Source organism: Oryzias latipes, chromosome 1 (assembly GCF_053564925.1).
Source record: "Oryzias latipes strain Hd-rR chromosome 1, Olatipes_Hd-rR_3.1".
In the NCBI taxonomy this organism is placed as follows: Eukaryota; Metazoa; Chordata; class Actinopteri; order Beloniformes; family Adrianichthyidae; genus Oryzias; species Oryzias latipes.
The window spans coordinates 27,518,780-27,534,584 of NC_136237.1; the positions used below are offsets into that span (position 1 = coordinate 27,518,780).

Here is a 15,805-nt window from a genome sequence, read left to right on the forward strand (position 1 = left end):
CTGTCATTTTACTTTGAAAATTGAGCAGATTTCCTTTTCCTTTGTCTTTTGGTTTGTCTTTCGATATGACAGACTCCATTGCTGTCTTTAGCGCAACATATCAAACTGCGTCTGGGCCGCCTCACAAAAGGGACATTATGTGTCTGTGCCTTAGATGTAAAACAGATACTCTCTGATGTCACCCATAAAATTCTGAGTGGCAAACTGTACACCTCCACATCACGCAGATGATGGCCAGTTGGGCAGAACTAACCTGCTTCCTTTTAATAACTGTTGTTTGAAAGACAGATTGACCTGGTTGGATTGCAGAAATATAAATCGATTAATCAATTAAGTCAGTTAGTCATTTCACCCCAATTTTTTACAAATTCAGTGGAATTTTACATTTCTTTTAAAGAGTGAATGTAAACTTGTAAGGTTGTTATGCTGTGAATATATCCTGCAATGAACTGTAATCTGTCCAGGTCACACTCTGTATTTGCCTAAAAACACAATAGACTCTAGAAACGCCCCGTAACCTAAATCAGTACAGGAGGGTATGGATTTACATTGGAATGTTGAAATTTTGTCCAACTATAGTCCGCAAGCATGTTAGCATGTTAGACAACTGATCATTTTCTCTGAGGTTTTTATTGTTTTCCATGCACAATTCCACCTTTTGAGGAATTCTGGTTCAGGCACCAACAGACCACTGTAAAAGGCTCACAGGTGCTGAGGATCGGGTGCCTGATTTGTGTCTGATCTTCAGCACCAGGGGGTACCACAAGCTCAAAACAAGAGTAAAAGAACATCACAAAAAAAAGAAAAAAATACCTTTGAGAGGATTTAATACATTTTTCATGCCTGCAACCCACATACACAGCTCTACCACGTAGGTTTCCTCAGAAAAGTGGCACTCTTTAAAAGAAGAGATAAATCGGCTTTGCAGAAGTGAAGGATTTATCCCCAACAAGCAAGAAAAGATCTATCAGTCGTAAATTTCCTAACCTTTTCTGCATAGTTTGATTAGCAAAATGTTACTTGTGTTGACATTTTTTCCTTTATTTTGTTGTAATTTTTGTCAAAAAAGGGTCAGAAAATATTAGGAAACCAACTGAAAATCTGTAATTAATTGAAATAAATTTCAAAGTATTCTAAAACAGTCTGATGCCACTTCTACACTGGCCTAGACAATGCATGCTCAAGTGACCTCTTCTGATGAAGAGTCTATGTAATATGCTCGTTCCAGGCTTCCACGTTCAAAACTCTCATGTTCACGCTTCACAACACGTTTTTAAGTCTTTTTGGGCTCTTCATGCAAAACGGCAGCCAATGAATGCACGTTGAAAATTAATTAAAATAGTTGAAGTTTAACCAATCGGGGACTCGGATTTGGTAACGGATGGTTAGTGTCTTTTTCCAAACCTTGAAATACCAACTCTGGAAATTGACCATGAAGGAGAAACTAATAATTGCAATATGTGCCTGGCTGGAATTATATGACACCAAGTCTTTCATATAAATTAATATAGCTGTGAAAGAAAAAAGATTTTCAAGATTTGCACAAAGTCTCTTCCAACTGTGAGTACATGCGCTAGTATCGGGTAGCAACAGTCCAGTGGAAACACCATATGCTTAGCATGTTCAAGAACCCACTGACATCACATGCCTGGTGTGTATGTAGCGTTAGACCCATCTACCCAATTTTTTATCCACTGTGCCTGTTGCAAACTACGACCTGGTTGAAGTTTCTTAATTGAGATACCGGTACATAGAGAATATCTTCTCCCAGTCATCCCAAGTGTTATTCATGTGAAGTTGAAATGAATAATAATCACTAAAAGAGATTATTTTACATACATTTTTAAGCACAGTGTTTTTTCACCAGTGTAGGATTTTGTTAGCATTGTCAGTCTGGATATCTGCCGGGATCCCCCAGAATCCCCTGTGGCCACAGAAAGGATTGCATTTAATATAATGAACCTCTCTTTAGCTTTACGACTTTTGTTCCAAAAAAAACAAACAAAAACAATACGCTGGATAATTCTCAGAGGTGTTCAATACACTTTAAACAATTCTGTAGTTCTGGAGTCTTTTTGTAATGAATGTCAACAAAGTGTAATATTCACAGGTTTGTAATGTTTAGGTTCTTGCTTCTCTGAACATCTATCTATTGCTAGTGCTAAATATATTCATTAAAGTGTAGCCTTTAGCAGCCTATCGGCTTGTGTCACACAACTCAATTGAAAATGTTGGATGGCTCAGAAATGTCAGTATGGATGTCAGTTTGTTTACTCAAGCATGAGCTAGTTTGAAAGTACATTGATAGTTTTTTTTTCCTCATTCTGCCATATTTGCCATAGTTTAGTCTTCCTGCCTGCTTGTTTGTTTCTCTGCAGTACTAACGTGACATCAACATCACCGAGTAATTGTGCTGACTTAAAAAATTAATTCAGAGATCATTGCTTATATTTATTTTTAAAGAGTGGCTATAAAATGGACTTAATTGTTTTGCACATTGTATTGAGGTCTGTACACCTAAAGATTTTTGTCTGAGAAACTGAGAAGAAGTGAGCTGAGCATTCAGAGGAACCGCAGGGGCTTCACAAACAAAAAATGTGGATGCTTTGACACAGCTCTGCTCCCTATGTCCATGTTGGTGGAGGAACATCAAAGAGCTCATGTAATAATCATTCTTCCTGTTTCCATCCCTGGGCAAAGAGGGGTTTAGGTTGGCTGGAAATATTTGAGAACTGGCAAGCTTAAACTTGCCCAGCAGACAGAATTTTGCATGACAGAGGCCATAGTTTTTGTCCTCCACAGCCAGATGCAGCTGGCGCTTCTGGACGTAATCGCCGGCTTCTGTGTGGACCAACATCTTTACAAACAAGCCATGTGGGCTGAGTGAAAGCTGGTGGGTAAAGCCTCCGTACAGATTAGGAATGGCAGGTAAACTGACAACTGATAGATGTATGTTTGGTTCAAAAACCAGAATCTGCATTAAGTTTCACTGATGCTCCTCTTCCTGCTCAAACTTTTTCTGCCTCTCTCCTGTCACTCTCAAGGTTTCTCCTATCCTGTCTGTCCCTCTAAACACAGAGCCTTGCATTTTCTCTGTTTGAGCACCTTTTCTGCCCTCTCACTTTGTAAAAACGGCTTGATAAGCTGGTCTTTAAATTAATAGACAACATTTTTTCCACCTTACGGGATGGGAAAGCGTACTCCTTCCTTCCTGGACGCTACTTTTGCAGCTTGATACACCACTGATCCAAGGGGCAAGTGGAGCTTGGCATAACTGGAAGATGTTGGAAATGAGTACCTGTTTGAATGTTTTCTCATTGGATTTTTATCAATCAGGACTGGCGGACTTCTGATTTATCTGGCAGTTTCAAAGGTGCTAATCTTAACATTTGTACATACTACATGGCATCTATAAATGACAAAAAAGGATTTCTTTAGACACCACGCTTTAATTTCAAATTGTACTTTTTTAAAAAAATAAGGATTTGTAGCATGTTTAAAAAGGAAATTTAATATTAAATTCTTGAGCATTTTAACAAAAAATATCACTACTACCTCATAAAAGTCTTAAATTCATGTTTCAAGTTTCACAGATCAAAAATCTTATGTTCAGAAATGTGTCAAAATTAATTTTAAAAAAGTGGCAAAACTCTCCTTCAAAGCCTAGACATTTGTTCTTTTTTTACACCATCCACATGATTGTATTTTCAAACTGGTGTTCATCTTTCATGTATTTGTTGTTCTATGCATTTTATATTGACCAACATTTTCTTTTATTTATTACTCTTCTCTTAATGCTTTTTTTTAAGTTGCAAAGTTCTGTCTGGTGGTTAGATTTATTTAAAGAAGATTATTGTCTAAAGTCCTATAAGTAAATGACAGATTTTTCTTATTATTCATTGTGAATGCTGTTTTTTATTCAAAAGAAATGGCAAACTTTGAAAATTAAACCTTCTTAAAATGTCAACAGTTCTTTTTTTTCTAACAGCAAGGATTTATATTCATTTTTTTTATTTTACTTGAACTTAACCACAGGAAGTACCAAAATCGCTGACCAAAAGACAAGTAAGGCTGCATCAGAGCTGCTAAGGGTGATAGAGAAAAAAAAGCTCAGTTAGAACATCAACTACAATCACATGCTATTATGTAAGTTGATGTATATTCAGCTCAAAATGTGTAGTTTCTAAAAATACGGAGTTCAAATACAAAATCTCTTTGCAAATGAATGTGTGTTAGTTTAAGACATAAAAGCAACACTTGTACCTTTTTTTCCAGGGGAAAGCAGTTCATGTGGTTGATTTTCTTTCAAACATAGTTTTAAAATGGCAATAGAGTTTTGGTAAGAGCAGAGGAAAAGTTAAAACAAATGAAATGAAGTAGCCTAAGATTGACCACTACTCGGTGAATGAGTAAATGCGTTTATTAATAAAGTCTAAATTGAAATGCAATGAAAAGTGGAATTAAAATTTTAAGCAAAACTTCAATTTTTTGGAGGAATGACTAACTTCCAGGTATCCATCCAAGCCATCTAACAATCATAACTATCCATCCATTTCCTGAACCCGCTTAATTCCCGTACGTGGTCACAAGATTACTGGAGTTCCCTATCTGCTGTCTAGCAAAAGCAGGGTACATCCTGGACAGTTCGCCAGATAATCTTAAGGCCCCACAGAAACATAGAACCACACACACTCACATTCACACCTAAAGACCATTTGGAGTAACCCTATGAAGCATGGGTTTAGACTGTGGGAGGCAGCCGGAGTGCCCACACAAAAGCCACGAATGCACTAGGAGGACATGCAAACTCCACACAGAAAGAACCCCACAGGATGTAAACCCCAGGGCCTTCTCCCTGTGAGGCGAGAGCACTAACCACTGCACCACAATGGAGCCCCTACAGCCCACTCCATCATAACTACGTTTTTGAAACACTTTACAGTCATGGCCAAAAGTTTTGAGAATGACACAAATATTAGTTTGCTGCTAAACTGCTTTTAGATCTTTATTTCAGTTATTTCTGTGATGTACTGAAATATAATTACAAGCACTTCATACATTTCAAAGGCTTTTATCGACAATGACATGACATTTATGCAAAGAGTCAGTATTTTCTGTGTTGGCCTTCTTTTTCAGGAACTCTGCAATTCACTGGGCATGCTCTCAATCCACTTCTGGGCCAAATCCTGACTGATTGCAACCCGTCTTTTCATGATCACTTCTTGGAGTTTGTCAGAGTTAGTGGGGTTTTTGTTTGTCCACCCGCCTCTTGAGGATTGACCACAGGTTCTCAATGGGATTAAGATCTGGGGAGTTTCCAGGCCATGGACCCTCATTTTCAACGTTTTGGTCCCCAAGCCACATAGTTATCACTTTTGCTTTATGACACGGTGCTCCATCGTGCTGGAAAATGTATTGGTCGTCTCTAAGGTGTTGTTGGATTGTTGGAAGAAGTTGCTGTTGGAGGGTGTTTAGGTACCATTCTTTATTCATGCCTGTGTTTTGGGGCAAAATTGTTAGTGAGCCCACTCCCTTGGACAAGAAGCAACCCTAGACACAAATGGTCTCAGGACGCTTTCCTGTTGGCATGACACAGGACTGATGGTAGCGTTCACCTTTTCTTCTCCGGACAAACCTTTTTCCAGAAGCCCCAAATAATCGGAATGAGGCTTCATCAGAGGAAAGGACTTTGCCCCAGTCCTCAGGAGTCCATTCGCCATACTTTTAGCAGAAGATCAATCTGTCCCTGATGTTTATTTTTGGAGAGAAGGACTATGCAATTCATCTGATCACTCCTCAAGACATTCTGGAGTATGCAAATTGCTGTTTTGAAAACTTAAGCAGCAACTTTTCAATTTCCAATATTTATGTAATTTTCAAAACTTTTGGCCACAACTGTAGTTCTGAAACGGTTTTCGAGGCATGTTTGCATAGATTTTGCTGTCAGAATGAAATAAAAAATGGATTTATCTTATGTTTGAAAGAAGGCGATGTGTTGACAATCTGTGTAACACCTCACCTGCCTTTCTTTAACCCTTTTACTCCAGACCTTTAACTCCAGTGTTGACATCCTTCTGACTATTGTAACTCTTCAACCGTTTACACAATTCATTTAAATCAGCTGATCAGAGGTGAATTTCTAATGAATTCCTGCTGTTTGGTTGAAACTATATCCTAAAAAACAATACAGGTTTTTGATTTGGGCTAAAAACGACATAATCATAATTAAAAGACCACGAGAACATGTTTACAATAACTCAAAAGAAAATCAAAGTAGGACTTTTTCATTTTTTTACCTGTCCTGTCCAATAGCTAAGCAAGCAGATAAGAGCTGAAGACCTAGTGCTGGACAGATTTTACTGTTACAATAGGGGTTTATGGATCTTCAGACAAACAAAGTGCATGCTTGTATAAACCCCTTTTGTATTTGAGAATAAGCTGTATTTATAATATTTATGTTTAAATGTATTCCTTGTTGGACCAGACGGAAAAAAAATAAAAGAGAGAGAGAGAGAGATGCTAGAGATGGGGGGTGAGGGGTTAAGATGGGGGGAGATAGAGAGATTGGGGGAGCAGTCGATAATACAAAGTCATAACACAAGAGTGTCATAAGTATGTTGCATGACTTAGTTATCACATACACACATCAACACACACGGAAAAATAGTATGCACACAACTATCTACAGATTTTAGGTATATTCATTCATAGTAGACTTATTTCACAGGGCACAACGACTGAAATTAACTTATGCACACAGACAGGTACACAGACAGTGGTGTTGAAAGCAATACCTATGCCCAAATGTATACAAAAGTGAACAAGCAGGTGGGTTGAATGAATGTGTGCTTCTTAGACTGTACCTTTATCACATTGAATGCTCCAGCAAAGGCAGAGCAGAGCCACAACTCCAAGCAACCCCAAGCTTGGTTTAGGACTGAGCTGCACCTTTTCTTCTGTGTTGCTGTCAGCAAATACTGATCCGCACACCTACAGTGCCCTCTAGTGGTTGTTGCTTTTTTTTTTGTTTGATCATTCGTAAGTCACCCCTGAAGCGCAGTAGAACCACAAATTCAAGCAGCTACTTCCAATGAAAAGTTTGTCTAAACACGAGTAAATGCGCGTTTCGGGCTTCTGCGTTCAAAACTCTCGCGTTCACACGTCACAAAGTTTTGAAGTCCATTTACGTACAAAGCATGCGGCCATTGAATACCTGTTGAAAGTCAAACCTGTTGAACTGTGACCAATCAGGGACTCGGATTTGGTAGTGACGTACGGGTGGCGTCCTCTTTGACACATGGAAGTGCCAACCTTTGGAAAATTGATCATGGAGGATAAATTAGATAGAATTATATGACACCAAGATTAGATTAGAGCTGTGAAAGAACAAACCGGAAGCAAGATTTACGAGATTTGCAGCACTTTGACGTATCCTCTTTCATCTATGAGTGCATGCGCCAATATGGTGTAGCAACAGTCCAGTGTGAACGCCATATGCTAAAAGCATGTTCAAGAATCCCTAGTGCGTTCTTGAACGCCTGTGTGTAGCATAAGTCACACCCCTTGCCAAATACTTTACTTATGGCCCGAAATGCCTCTATTCTTAAGTGTTTATCTTTATTTTAACAAAGGTTTTAGTGGTTACAATGCATAATAGAATTGTAAAATTAAAAAAAACTGAAATGGCACTTCAGGGATTCCAACGCTTGCTTTTAAAGTGTTGAACAAGAAATAGTCAGCCAAAGAAAAAGAAAAAAAAGAGTGCGATTGTTCCTGTCTGCATTATTTCCCTTAAAAGTACAGCCCGGAGCACTGGATAAATGCCGAGTGTGAGTCTGAGTGGGGGGGGGGGGGGGGGGGGGGGGGGAGTCCCGGGCACTGATTGGAAGAAAGATTTAACTGAAAGCCTGTAAGCATCAGTATGAAGGAACGCGCTGGGTTGCACTCAGTGGGATAAATGTGCCACGCAGACCCTGTTGTCAGCTGGCGCTGAAGGCACGGGTGGCCAGCAGGCAGGCGGGATTTATAACGTGATGAATCCCGGAGGTCTGATAATTATGACTGTCGTTGGGCGGAGATAGGGAGGGATGGAGGGGGGGTGATCCGGCGGGGGCATTTTATCTTAATCACAGCTCTGCTCCATTCAAATTAATTTGACAAATTTATCCCAGTCCTTATTAAAAGGAGCAAATGACCCCCCCCCCCCCCCCACACACACACACACACACTAAGTCCACCAGCACTACCCCTCCTCAACTTTTCAAATGTGTGAAACAAACATGCTGAAAATGTCAAAGATTGAGAGAGGGGCCACTGCGAAGGCGCCGCACGCCCCGCTCCACCCAGCCCTCCCACCTCCCCGAGTGTTTCTATAGTAATTTCCAGCCAATGATCAGTAGGTGTCCACATCCACGCTGCCTCACCTCGGCGCCAATCAGCCACACACAGCGACAGGAGACACGGACGGAGCAGAGACACAATACACCGCCGCCGGAATCGGGAGAGGAGGAAACAGCGCGCCACCTCTGAGATCGCGCCCTTCTTTTTATTATCCCTCCTCCTTCCACACCTTTTGGCTTATTAATGCACTTTCCGGTCTTGTGGCAGCGTGACAGGAAAGTGGATATGAAATGATTCTTTTGTTTTGAGCGCTCCGAAGACGCACACGCGCGCGCGCGCACACCCAGGCGCAGGGTCGCCGCGCTCTCCTCGGGCAGCTTGTCTGTGCGTCTTCGCGCATCTTTGCGTTTTATCAGCCTCACGCATCGCCTCGCAGTAATGTGCCGTTACACGGTCGCGGGCTGGTAGCATCTTGGGAGCCCCTCTCGACAGGAACCTGGTAGGTGATGCTCCTTTATCCCCCCTCCTCTCGCTCCGTCTGCCTGTGTCTGTGTCCATCCCGGTTTATATTTCACCCTCACCTCTCCGCCTGGATTTGAGGCTGCTGTCAGATTTATTTTTTATTTTTTATGGGGATTATTTGTTGCGCCGGATTATCTGTGCATGACCTTTGATCTGAACGTGTATCACAAGAAGGAGACAACATAACAGCACATTTTTCATTGCCTTTTCGTTCAAATACTTTTGTTTCTTTTTAATTTTTTTGTATGATGCCTGAACATGTACAGTCCTCCTTATTCAAACCTCTGTCCTCCTCCAGCTCCAAGTATTGAACATTTCTGTCTCTCAAAACTTTGTTTACAGGCTGAAAATCAATATCCGTGACTTGATTGCCTTTGGGCGGCATATTTCGCTCCAGGGGTGAATTGATTAAGTAATAATGACCCTGAGGAGGGCTGATCATTAAGGCAAGGAGGTTTTGTTTACGAGCGGCTGCGGGTTGTTTTGGATTGACTCTGCAGATGTGGAAGGCATTTGTTCCGAAGAAATATGGTCATGTGTCAACGTGGAGTCTGCACTTGTTGGAGATAACTTAAGTTAGCCTCAGAGGAAACATTAGGACCGTTTCAGGTCAAAAAGACACCATTTAGTACACTTAGTTGTACTGAAGACTTGACAAATGCCACACTTCGGTCCCATGCATGCATTTTTGCAGCTTACCTGCAAAGAAAAAGACGTGCATGCGTGTTCCAGCTTTAGATCAGCCTCTGCAATTAGGAGAAAAGCCCAGAAATGGGTAATGGAAGTAGGGAGAGATGTGTGTAATGGGCTTTTATCTATGGAAACCAAATCCAGACAGACTGGTGGAGAGACACAGAAAGGAAATGGAGCACCCCCCCCCCCTCCAACACACACACTCACACACTATCCTGAGGCAGCTGACACTGTGGTTGGTCTGGTCCATGATCTGGTTGTAAATTCACCGGTGGCCATCACTGAGAGCTGTCACTGTAACAGAAGCCATGAATGAATACCAGGTGTCCTTAACAGGAAGAGCAGAGTCTTGTTTACACTGATGGGCCACCTCTAACGCTCTGTTGCTGTAGTTGTTTTCAGCACATTTGAAGATGTCTAACAGTGTCACTCCATTTGTCTAAAACATGACAGCTCTTTTAAGTGTCCGTGCTGTGGGAATAAGGTAACTTTTTGTGTTTGCAGCTATAGTTGTTATAATGTGAATTAAAGCAAGAATTTCCTTCAATTTTACATTATATATATATATATATATATATATATATATATATATATATATATATATATATATATATATATATATATATATATACTCTTAAAACTGAGTTTTCTGTTTTATAATAGCTAAAAAAAAAACCACCTTTAAAATTGATCTTCTATCAATATTAAGTGAAGCTTTCACAGATTATTAGTCCCATTTCCAGATGTCACTTTTAGTGAAACAAAGAAACTGCTCTGAATGACAACTGTTTGTATTTTTTAAGGTGTAACTGTTGTTTCTTGTTCCTGTTGTTTGTCACTTTCAGCCCAGAAGAAGAGAAACCAGGATGGTAGCCCATTGTTGGTAGCCAGCTTCAGTTTGACGAAGACCCCTTTGACTTCCTTTTCCTCTTTTTAAACACTGACGAGTCCTCTTCAGCCATGTCCAACATAAACACTGCACTTTGCATAGAGAACGGACAGAATGCAGATGTGTCTCTCTTGCAAAAGGGTAATCTTCAGGATGGTGGATTAAGCCAGCTTTTGGATTATAACGCTGAAATGGAAAGGTACAGGTCTTTTGCGAACTTTTATAAAACCAATGGGGCATTTCCTCAGACTGCTAAAATTGCCCGTATCACAACACCCATCTTTCCCAGTGCCAGAATCGGTATGTCCCCATGGAACTGTGATAACGCCATGCTCTGGGGAAGGAAATCAGCAGCAATAAACCCTAATAGGACCACCATGCATAGAAATGACTCCCAGAGAACGGGGAAACCTGGCGTACCGCCAGAGACGCTGCAAATGGCAAATAATAATTTCCTCTCTACCTTATCCCCTGAACACTGCAGACCTTTAGCAGGAGAATGCATGAACAAGCTGAAATGCGGCACTGCTGAAGCAGAGATAATGAATCTCCCTGAACGCGTTGGAACTTTTTCCGCTATTCCGGCTTTAGGGGGCATCTCATTACCTCCCGGGGTCATCGTCATGACAGCCCTTCACTCCCCCGCAGCCTCAGCAGCCGTTACAGACAGTGCGTTTCAAATTGCCAATCTGGCAGACTGCCCACAGAATAATTCCTCAGCATCCAGTGGAAACCCAGCGAAAAAGAAAAGGAAAAGGTGTGGGGTGTGTGCACCCTGCAGGCGGCTAATCAACTGCGGCGTCTGCAGCAGTTGTCGGAACCGCAAAACCGGTCACCAGATCTGCAAGTTTAGGAAATGCGAGGAGCTGAAGAAGAAACCAGGCTCATCGCTGGAGGTGAGAAACAGGGGCTGTGCTCCCCCCGCTTTTGTTATTATCCCCGTGCACTCCAAAGCATTAACCTCTTCATCCAGTCACGTTCTAAGCCCTTGAAAATTGTTTCCATGCCCACCCATGCCTGAACATCCCGCCGGTTTCTCAAATCTGCCTACCCGCCTAGCCTAATTGGCAGTAATTAGGGGTGTTTGTGTGGAGCGCAAGCTGAGCTTGGCTCAGACACCCCTAATTGCTGCCAGTCAGGCTGGGGCTGGAACGCATTCGAACAACCCCAAGCTTGGCTCTGTTCCAAACAGGGATGGGAAATGGTTTTCAGCAGAGAGCCATCTCTCTCTGCACCCAGTCATTTTAACCAATTATGGAAACTGTCTCTGGATGGGGGGAATCAATACCCCACAAAGCCTCAGTCTACGGCCACCAAGAAATCGTGAGAGTGGCGGAATTGCTGATGGCATTTCTGAAGGCGAGTTGTGTGTGTGTGTCTTTTTTTTTGTGGGGGGTGGGGGGTGTCAGCAAGGAACATCTACCGATTCCCACTCTAATTCACACATTTACATTAGAGTATGGAATAAAATCCTTTTATAGCACCTTTTCTTTATCGTGGTTGGGGCATAATTGCGAAAACGTTACAGAATCATGTTTAAAAGATGAAGTTTCTATTTCAAATGAAACACACCCAAAAAAATCTCCACCCTGAAATCCCAGGTGGGAAGAAAATTAAGAAGTTTACAGATCAAAAAGTTTAAACTTGATACATTTTTAAGGCTATTTGATCATCAAGGGTGAAATCAAACGATTAACTTGTGAAAATTCTTTCCTTGTACAGATTCTGAACTTTTTCTCCTGCTAACATGAGGATGTGTTCCGAACAAATGCAACCTGAGGCCCAGAGAAATTGCTCATTAATTAAATGATTACACGGGCAGTAAAATTGGGTTAATTAAAAAGCATTACCTAATCTACTGTAGTGAGAATGTTTGATTCTTTTGTTAACTACGATTAAGACGTCAGTCTGATTATTTTGTTTGAGCTTTTCTATTGGTGTTTATTTTGGTCCCAGAATCTTGTTTTGTTTACATTCTGAATATTGCAGGCAGATTGGACTTTATGAGTCAATGTGGATCACACGTGTCACTAATGAAGGAGGCATTTGCATGTCTGCCTGCTGTAGTTTTTGTGTAGGTTAGTGGGAAAGGAATATTGTCCAATCTCACTGTTCTGATGGTCTCTATTTATCAGTGCTGAATGAAGCTGCCATTTTTCTACCCATGACTACTCGTGGAATTGTCGCCTTCAGTACCAATTCCACTATTTAATTTCAAATTCCTAAATAGACATTTTTAGACCAAAACACAAATTTGCAAGCTCAAGTTATTCAACAGTTTTTTTCTCACTTTTTCCTCCTAAACTTTAAACAAAAGCCTAGCAATTTTGACTATATGCCTTATTTGACTGATATAATCGAACCAAAATGTCCAAAAAAAGAGATGAATTTGTGTTTTGTTGTGACTTTTGCAGAGTAAACTGGGCTTTTCTGGATTGCAGACTCATATACCCCCAAAGAAAGAACATCTAGGGACTTTTGAGTCTTTTGAATCTCACACCAGCTATAAACTGTAGATGTGCCAACATCTTGTAACAAATAGTGCTCCAAGCACACATGTTAATTGTTATGAATGGTTAGAACCACTTGTGGAAAACATTTATTTACAAAAATGATTAATGACAAAGTCTGTATAGTATCCATGCTTACTTTATAAACGTCTTAAGAAATCCACTGTTCAAGAAATAATAGCTATTTTTAACTCAGCTTCTATAATTACAGGTGCATGTTCTGCTGCAGGAATGTTTTTGAGGTTGAAGGCATCTTTAAGGTGTGAAGATTTGACTATGAGTTTTTTTTTTTTGCTCAATAACATAAGGAAAGAAACATATAAGAACCGTTTCTTCATTTGAGACTTCATTTGATTGAGAGGTGTCATCAATCTGGTGCTACAGTAACATAGACATGCAGACTCCCAACAAGGTCACATGTGAACAGCATCTGTTCTATAATTTTTTTTTTTTCCTTACTCATGCAAACACACAGTTGCAAACAACTGCACACAACAAACATGAGCAGAGCATAGTTTCCTGCCTTGGAAGAGACGAGCAGCTACTGGCAGCCATTTAGATTTGGCTGTCAATGTTTTCCACATGGGAATCACCCTGAACTAATTATATCTTAAGCAGAGGTGGAAAATGCAAATCAGAATTTTACTCACACGGCTGAAATCGGAGAGCCAATTTAATCTAATACCCCCTTTAATTTAGCGCGCTAATGCGAGGCCCCAGAGAATTGCCCCGTGTCACCACTGTGCTGTTCTGCAGCAGCTTCAGCTCAGTGTCTGTGCTGCTCTCGGGCTCCAGGATGGATTAGTCTGGCAGCAAAATCTCATCTAACCTAACATTTCCCCTGCAGTTACCTCTGCATAGCTCGAGCTCAGATGGCTCAAAGGTCCTCTGTTAACATTCAAATGCAATAATCGCATGAGGCCAAGGTGTATGAGTCTTCTCTGTTTACTTCACCTGTTTACCTTAAATGAAATTTTAGTCCTGCAAAGATGCTTGGATAGACAGGGCTCATTTAAGCATCATTTAATGGAATAAACCCTTACAAAATAGTGTTAGTCAGCCTGTAAAAACTATTGAAAATCAGGCATCTATAGGTATTTTAGACATCAAAATTATGCTATATACTGATTCTTCCTCACAGATGCAGGCATAGTTGTAAACAAACACAAATAGCTTGTTGGATTTTGGACCAAACACACATTTAAAGAGAAAAAAACGCAAACAATCCCATTTTCGAAACATATTTATCTACAGATGAAAGAGTTGTTGTAAAGTGATCTCCAATCAGTCAACAGAACTTATTTTTTTTATTGACAGTAACTTCTCCTCTTTTTGGGAACTATTAATGCCTTATTTTAGGTGTTCTAATGAGAAAGTTATTTTAAAGCCCCTCTCATATGAAAAAATGTATTTCTATATTTTAAAATGTTGTCGTGGGATTTCCCTGATGATGAAGGACATATATCAAGTAAATTAGGCTAAAAATGGCGTTTCTGAGTATTTCTTCATTTAAATAGTTGTGAATCAGAAGCACAGAAAAGGTGCCTTTTGGAAAAGATTTTAGTTGTTACATAGAAAATACGCTGAGCTTCCTGCTCCACTCTATTCTGATGCTTCCACATGCAGACAAATGGATCCATGTACTTCTCTGTTTTCCTTATCTGAATTGGCATCCGTCTTAAAACTGTATAGCTCTAATATTGCTCACCATTTTTGCTGCACCTCTACTGTAAGGTTGGGGTTGAAGGGCTGTAAGATAGCTGGAGAGCATGTAAACTGAGATCTCTCAGTTATGGGTTGACGCGAAGGGGGTAAGGATTGCTTCATGCCAACAGTCCTACCCACAACTCAGAGGCAGATTTCTAATTACTGCCACTCTGCATCAAATCAAATCAACCTTTATTTATAAAGCACTTTTACAACACATGTCACTCAAAGTCCTTTGCATAAAATATAACCAAATTTAATGACAAAATGACCCGACAAACAATGGCGACAACCCCCCCCCCACACACACACAGACACGCCATGACACCATGATAAAAAGAGGGATAAAATGATGGAACGTAGAGACCTGGCTTTGTACTGAAGTGGGGAAACGATATTTTGGGGACATGTCCACGTCAGTGACCCCCCACCCAAGTTCACGGAGTACACACAGGACCCCCCAGATCTGAACAAAAGAGTCAGACCCGGGAGAAACCACTGCAGTGACCCCGTTCACTGAGAAGGGTCAGTTACTGATGTGGAGGATCCCTCAGAGGAAAACACTCGAGTTACTAATAAAATGTAAAAGGAATAAAATTAAAATATATTTAAAACAAGAACAAAAAACATAATTACATAAATAAACCTTAATAGACACATAAAATGGTAAGTGTGAATAAAAAATTAAAAATAAATAAATTAATATAAATAAATTAATAAATACATGTATATTTTTAATTTGTGGTATAAAATTCTTCTCTGAGTCAAAAAAAATACCCAGGTTTCTCACGCACTGAGAATTCTTGTAATTTTTTAGTTTAGATAAAACAATTTCTTTCTTGTCTTCAGAACCGATCACTAAAACCTCTGTTTTGTCCTGGTTTAGCTGTAGGAAGCTCTCTGCCATCCATGACTTAATGTCTAAAATGCCCCTGATGACGTCCCCAAGTGGCAGCATATATAGATTAAAAAGTAGTGGGCTTAAAATTGAACCTTGGGGGACCCCACAGTTGATGTCAAATACCTTTGAGGAGCTTGTATCCAAACTTACGTGAAATCTTTGATCTGTGACATAGGAATAAAACCACTTGAGTACTGTAGAAACTATGTCCTAGAAAACAACACAGGTGTCTTGATTTAGGCT

At 40.3% G+C, this 15,805-nt stretch overlaps 1 protein-coding gene across 1 annotated transcript in view; it reads left to right on the forward strand.

Annotated features, from left to right (window-relative positions):
• Positions 1–8,397: 8,397 nt before the first annotated feature.
• LOC101170738 (CXXC finger 4) overlaps positions 8,398–15,805 on the forward strand; it is a 30,220-nt gene continuing 22,812 nt past the window's right edge. The window contains exons 1-2 of the mRNA XM_004065913.5: positions 8,398–8,839; positions 10,401–11,340. Of these exons, the coding sequence (XP_004065961.2) occupies positions 10,516–11,340 (825 nt within the window). The 5' untranslated portion in view covers positions 8,398–8,839; positions 10,401–10,515. The remainder of the gene's footprint in view (positions 8,840–10,400; positions 11,341–15,805) is intronic.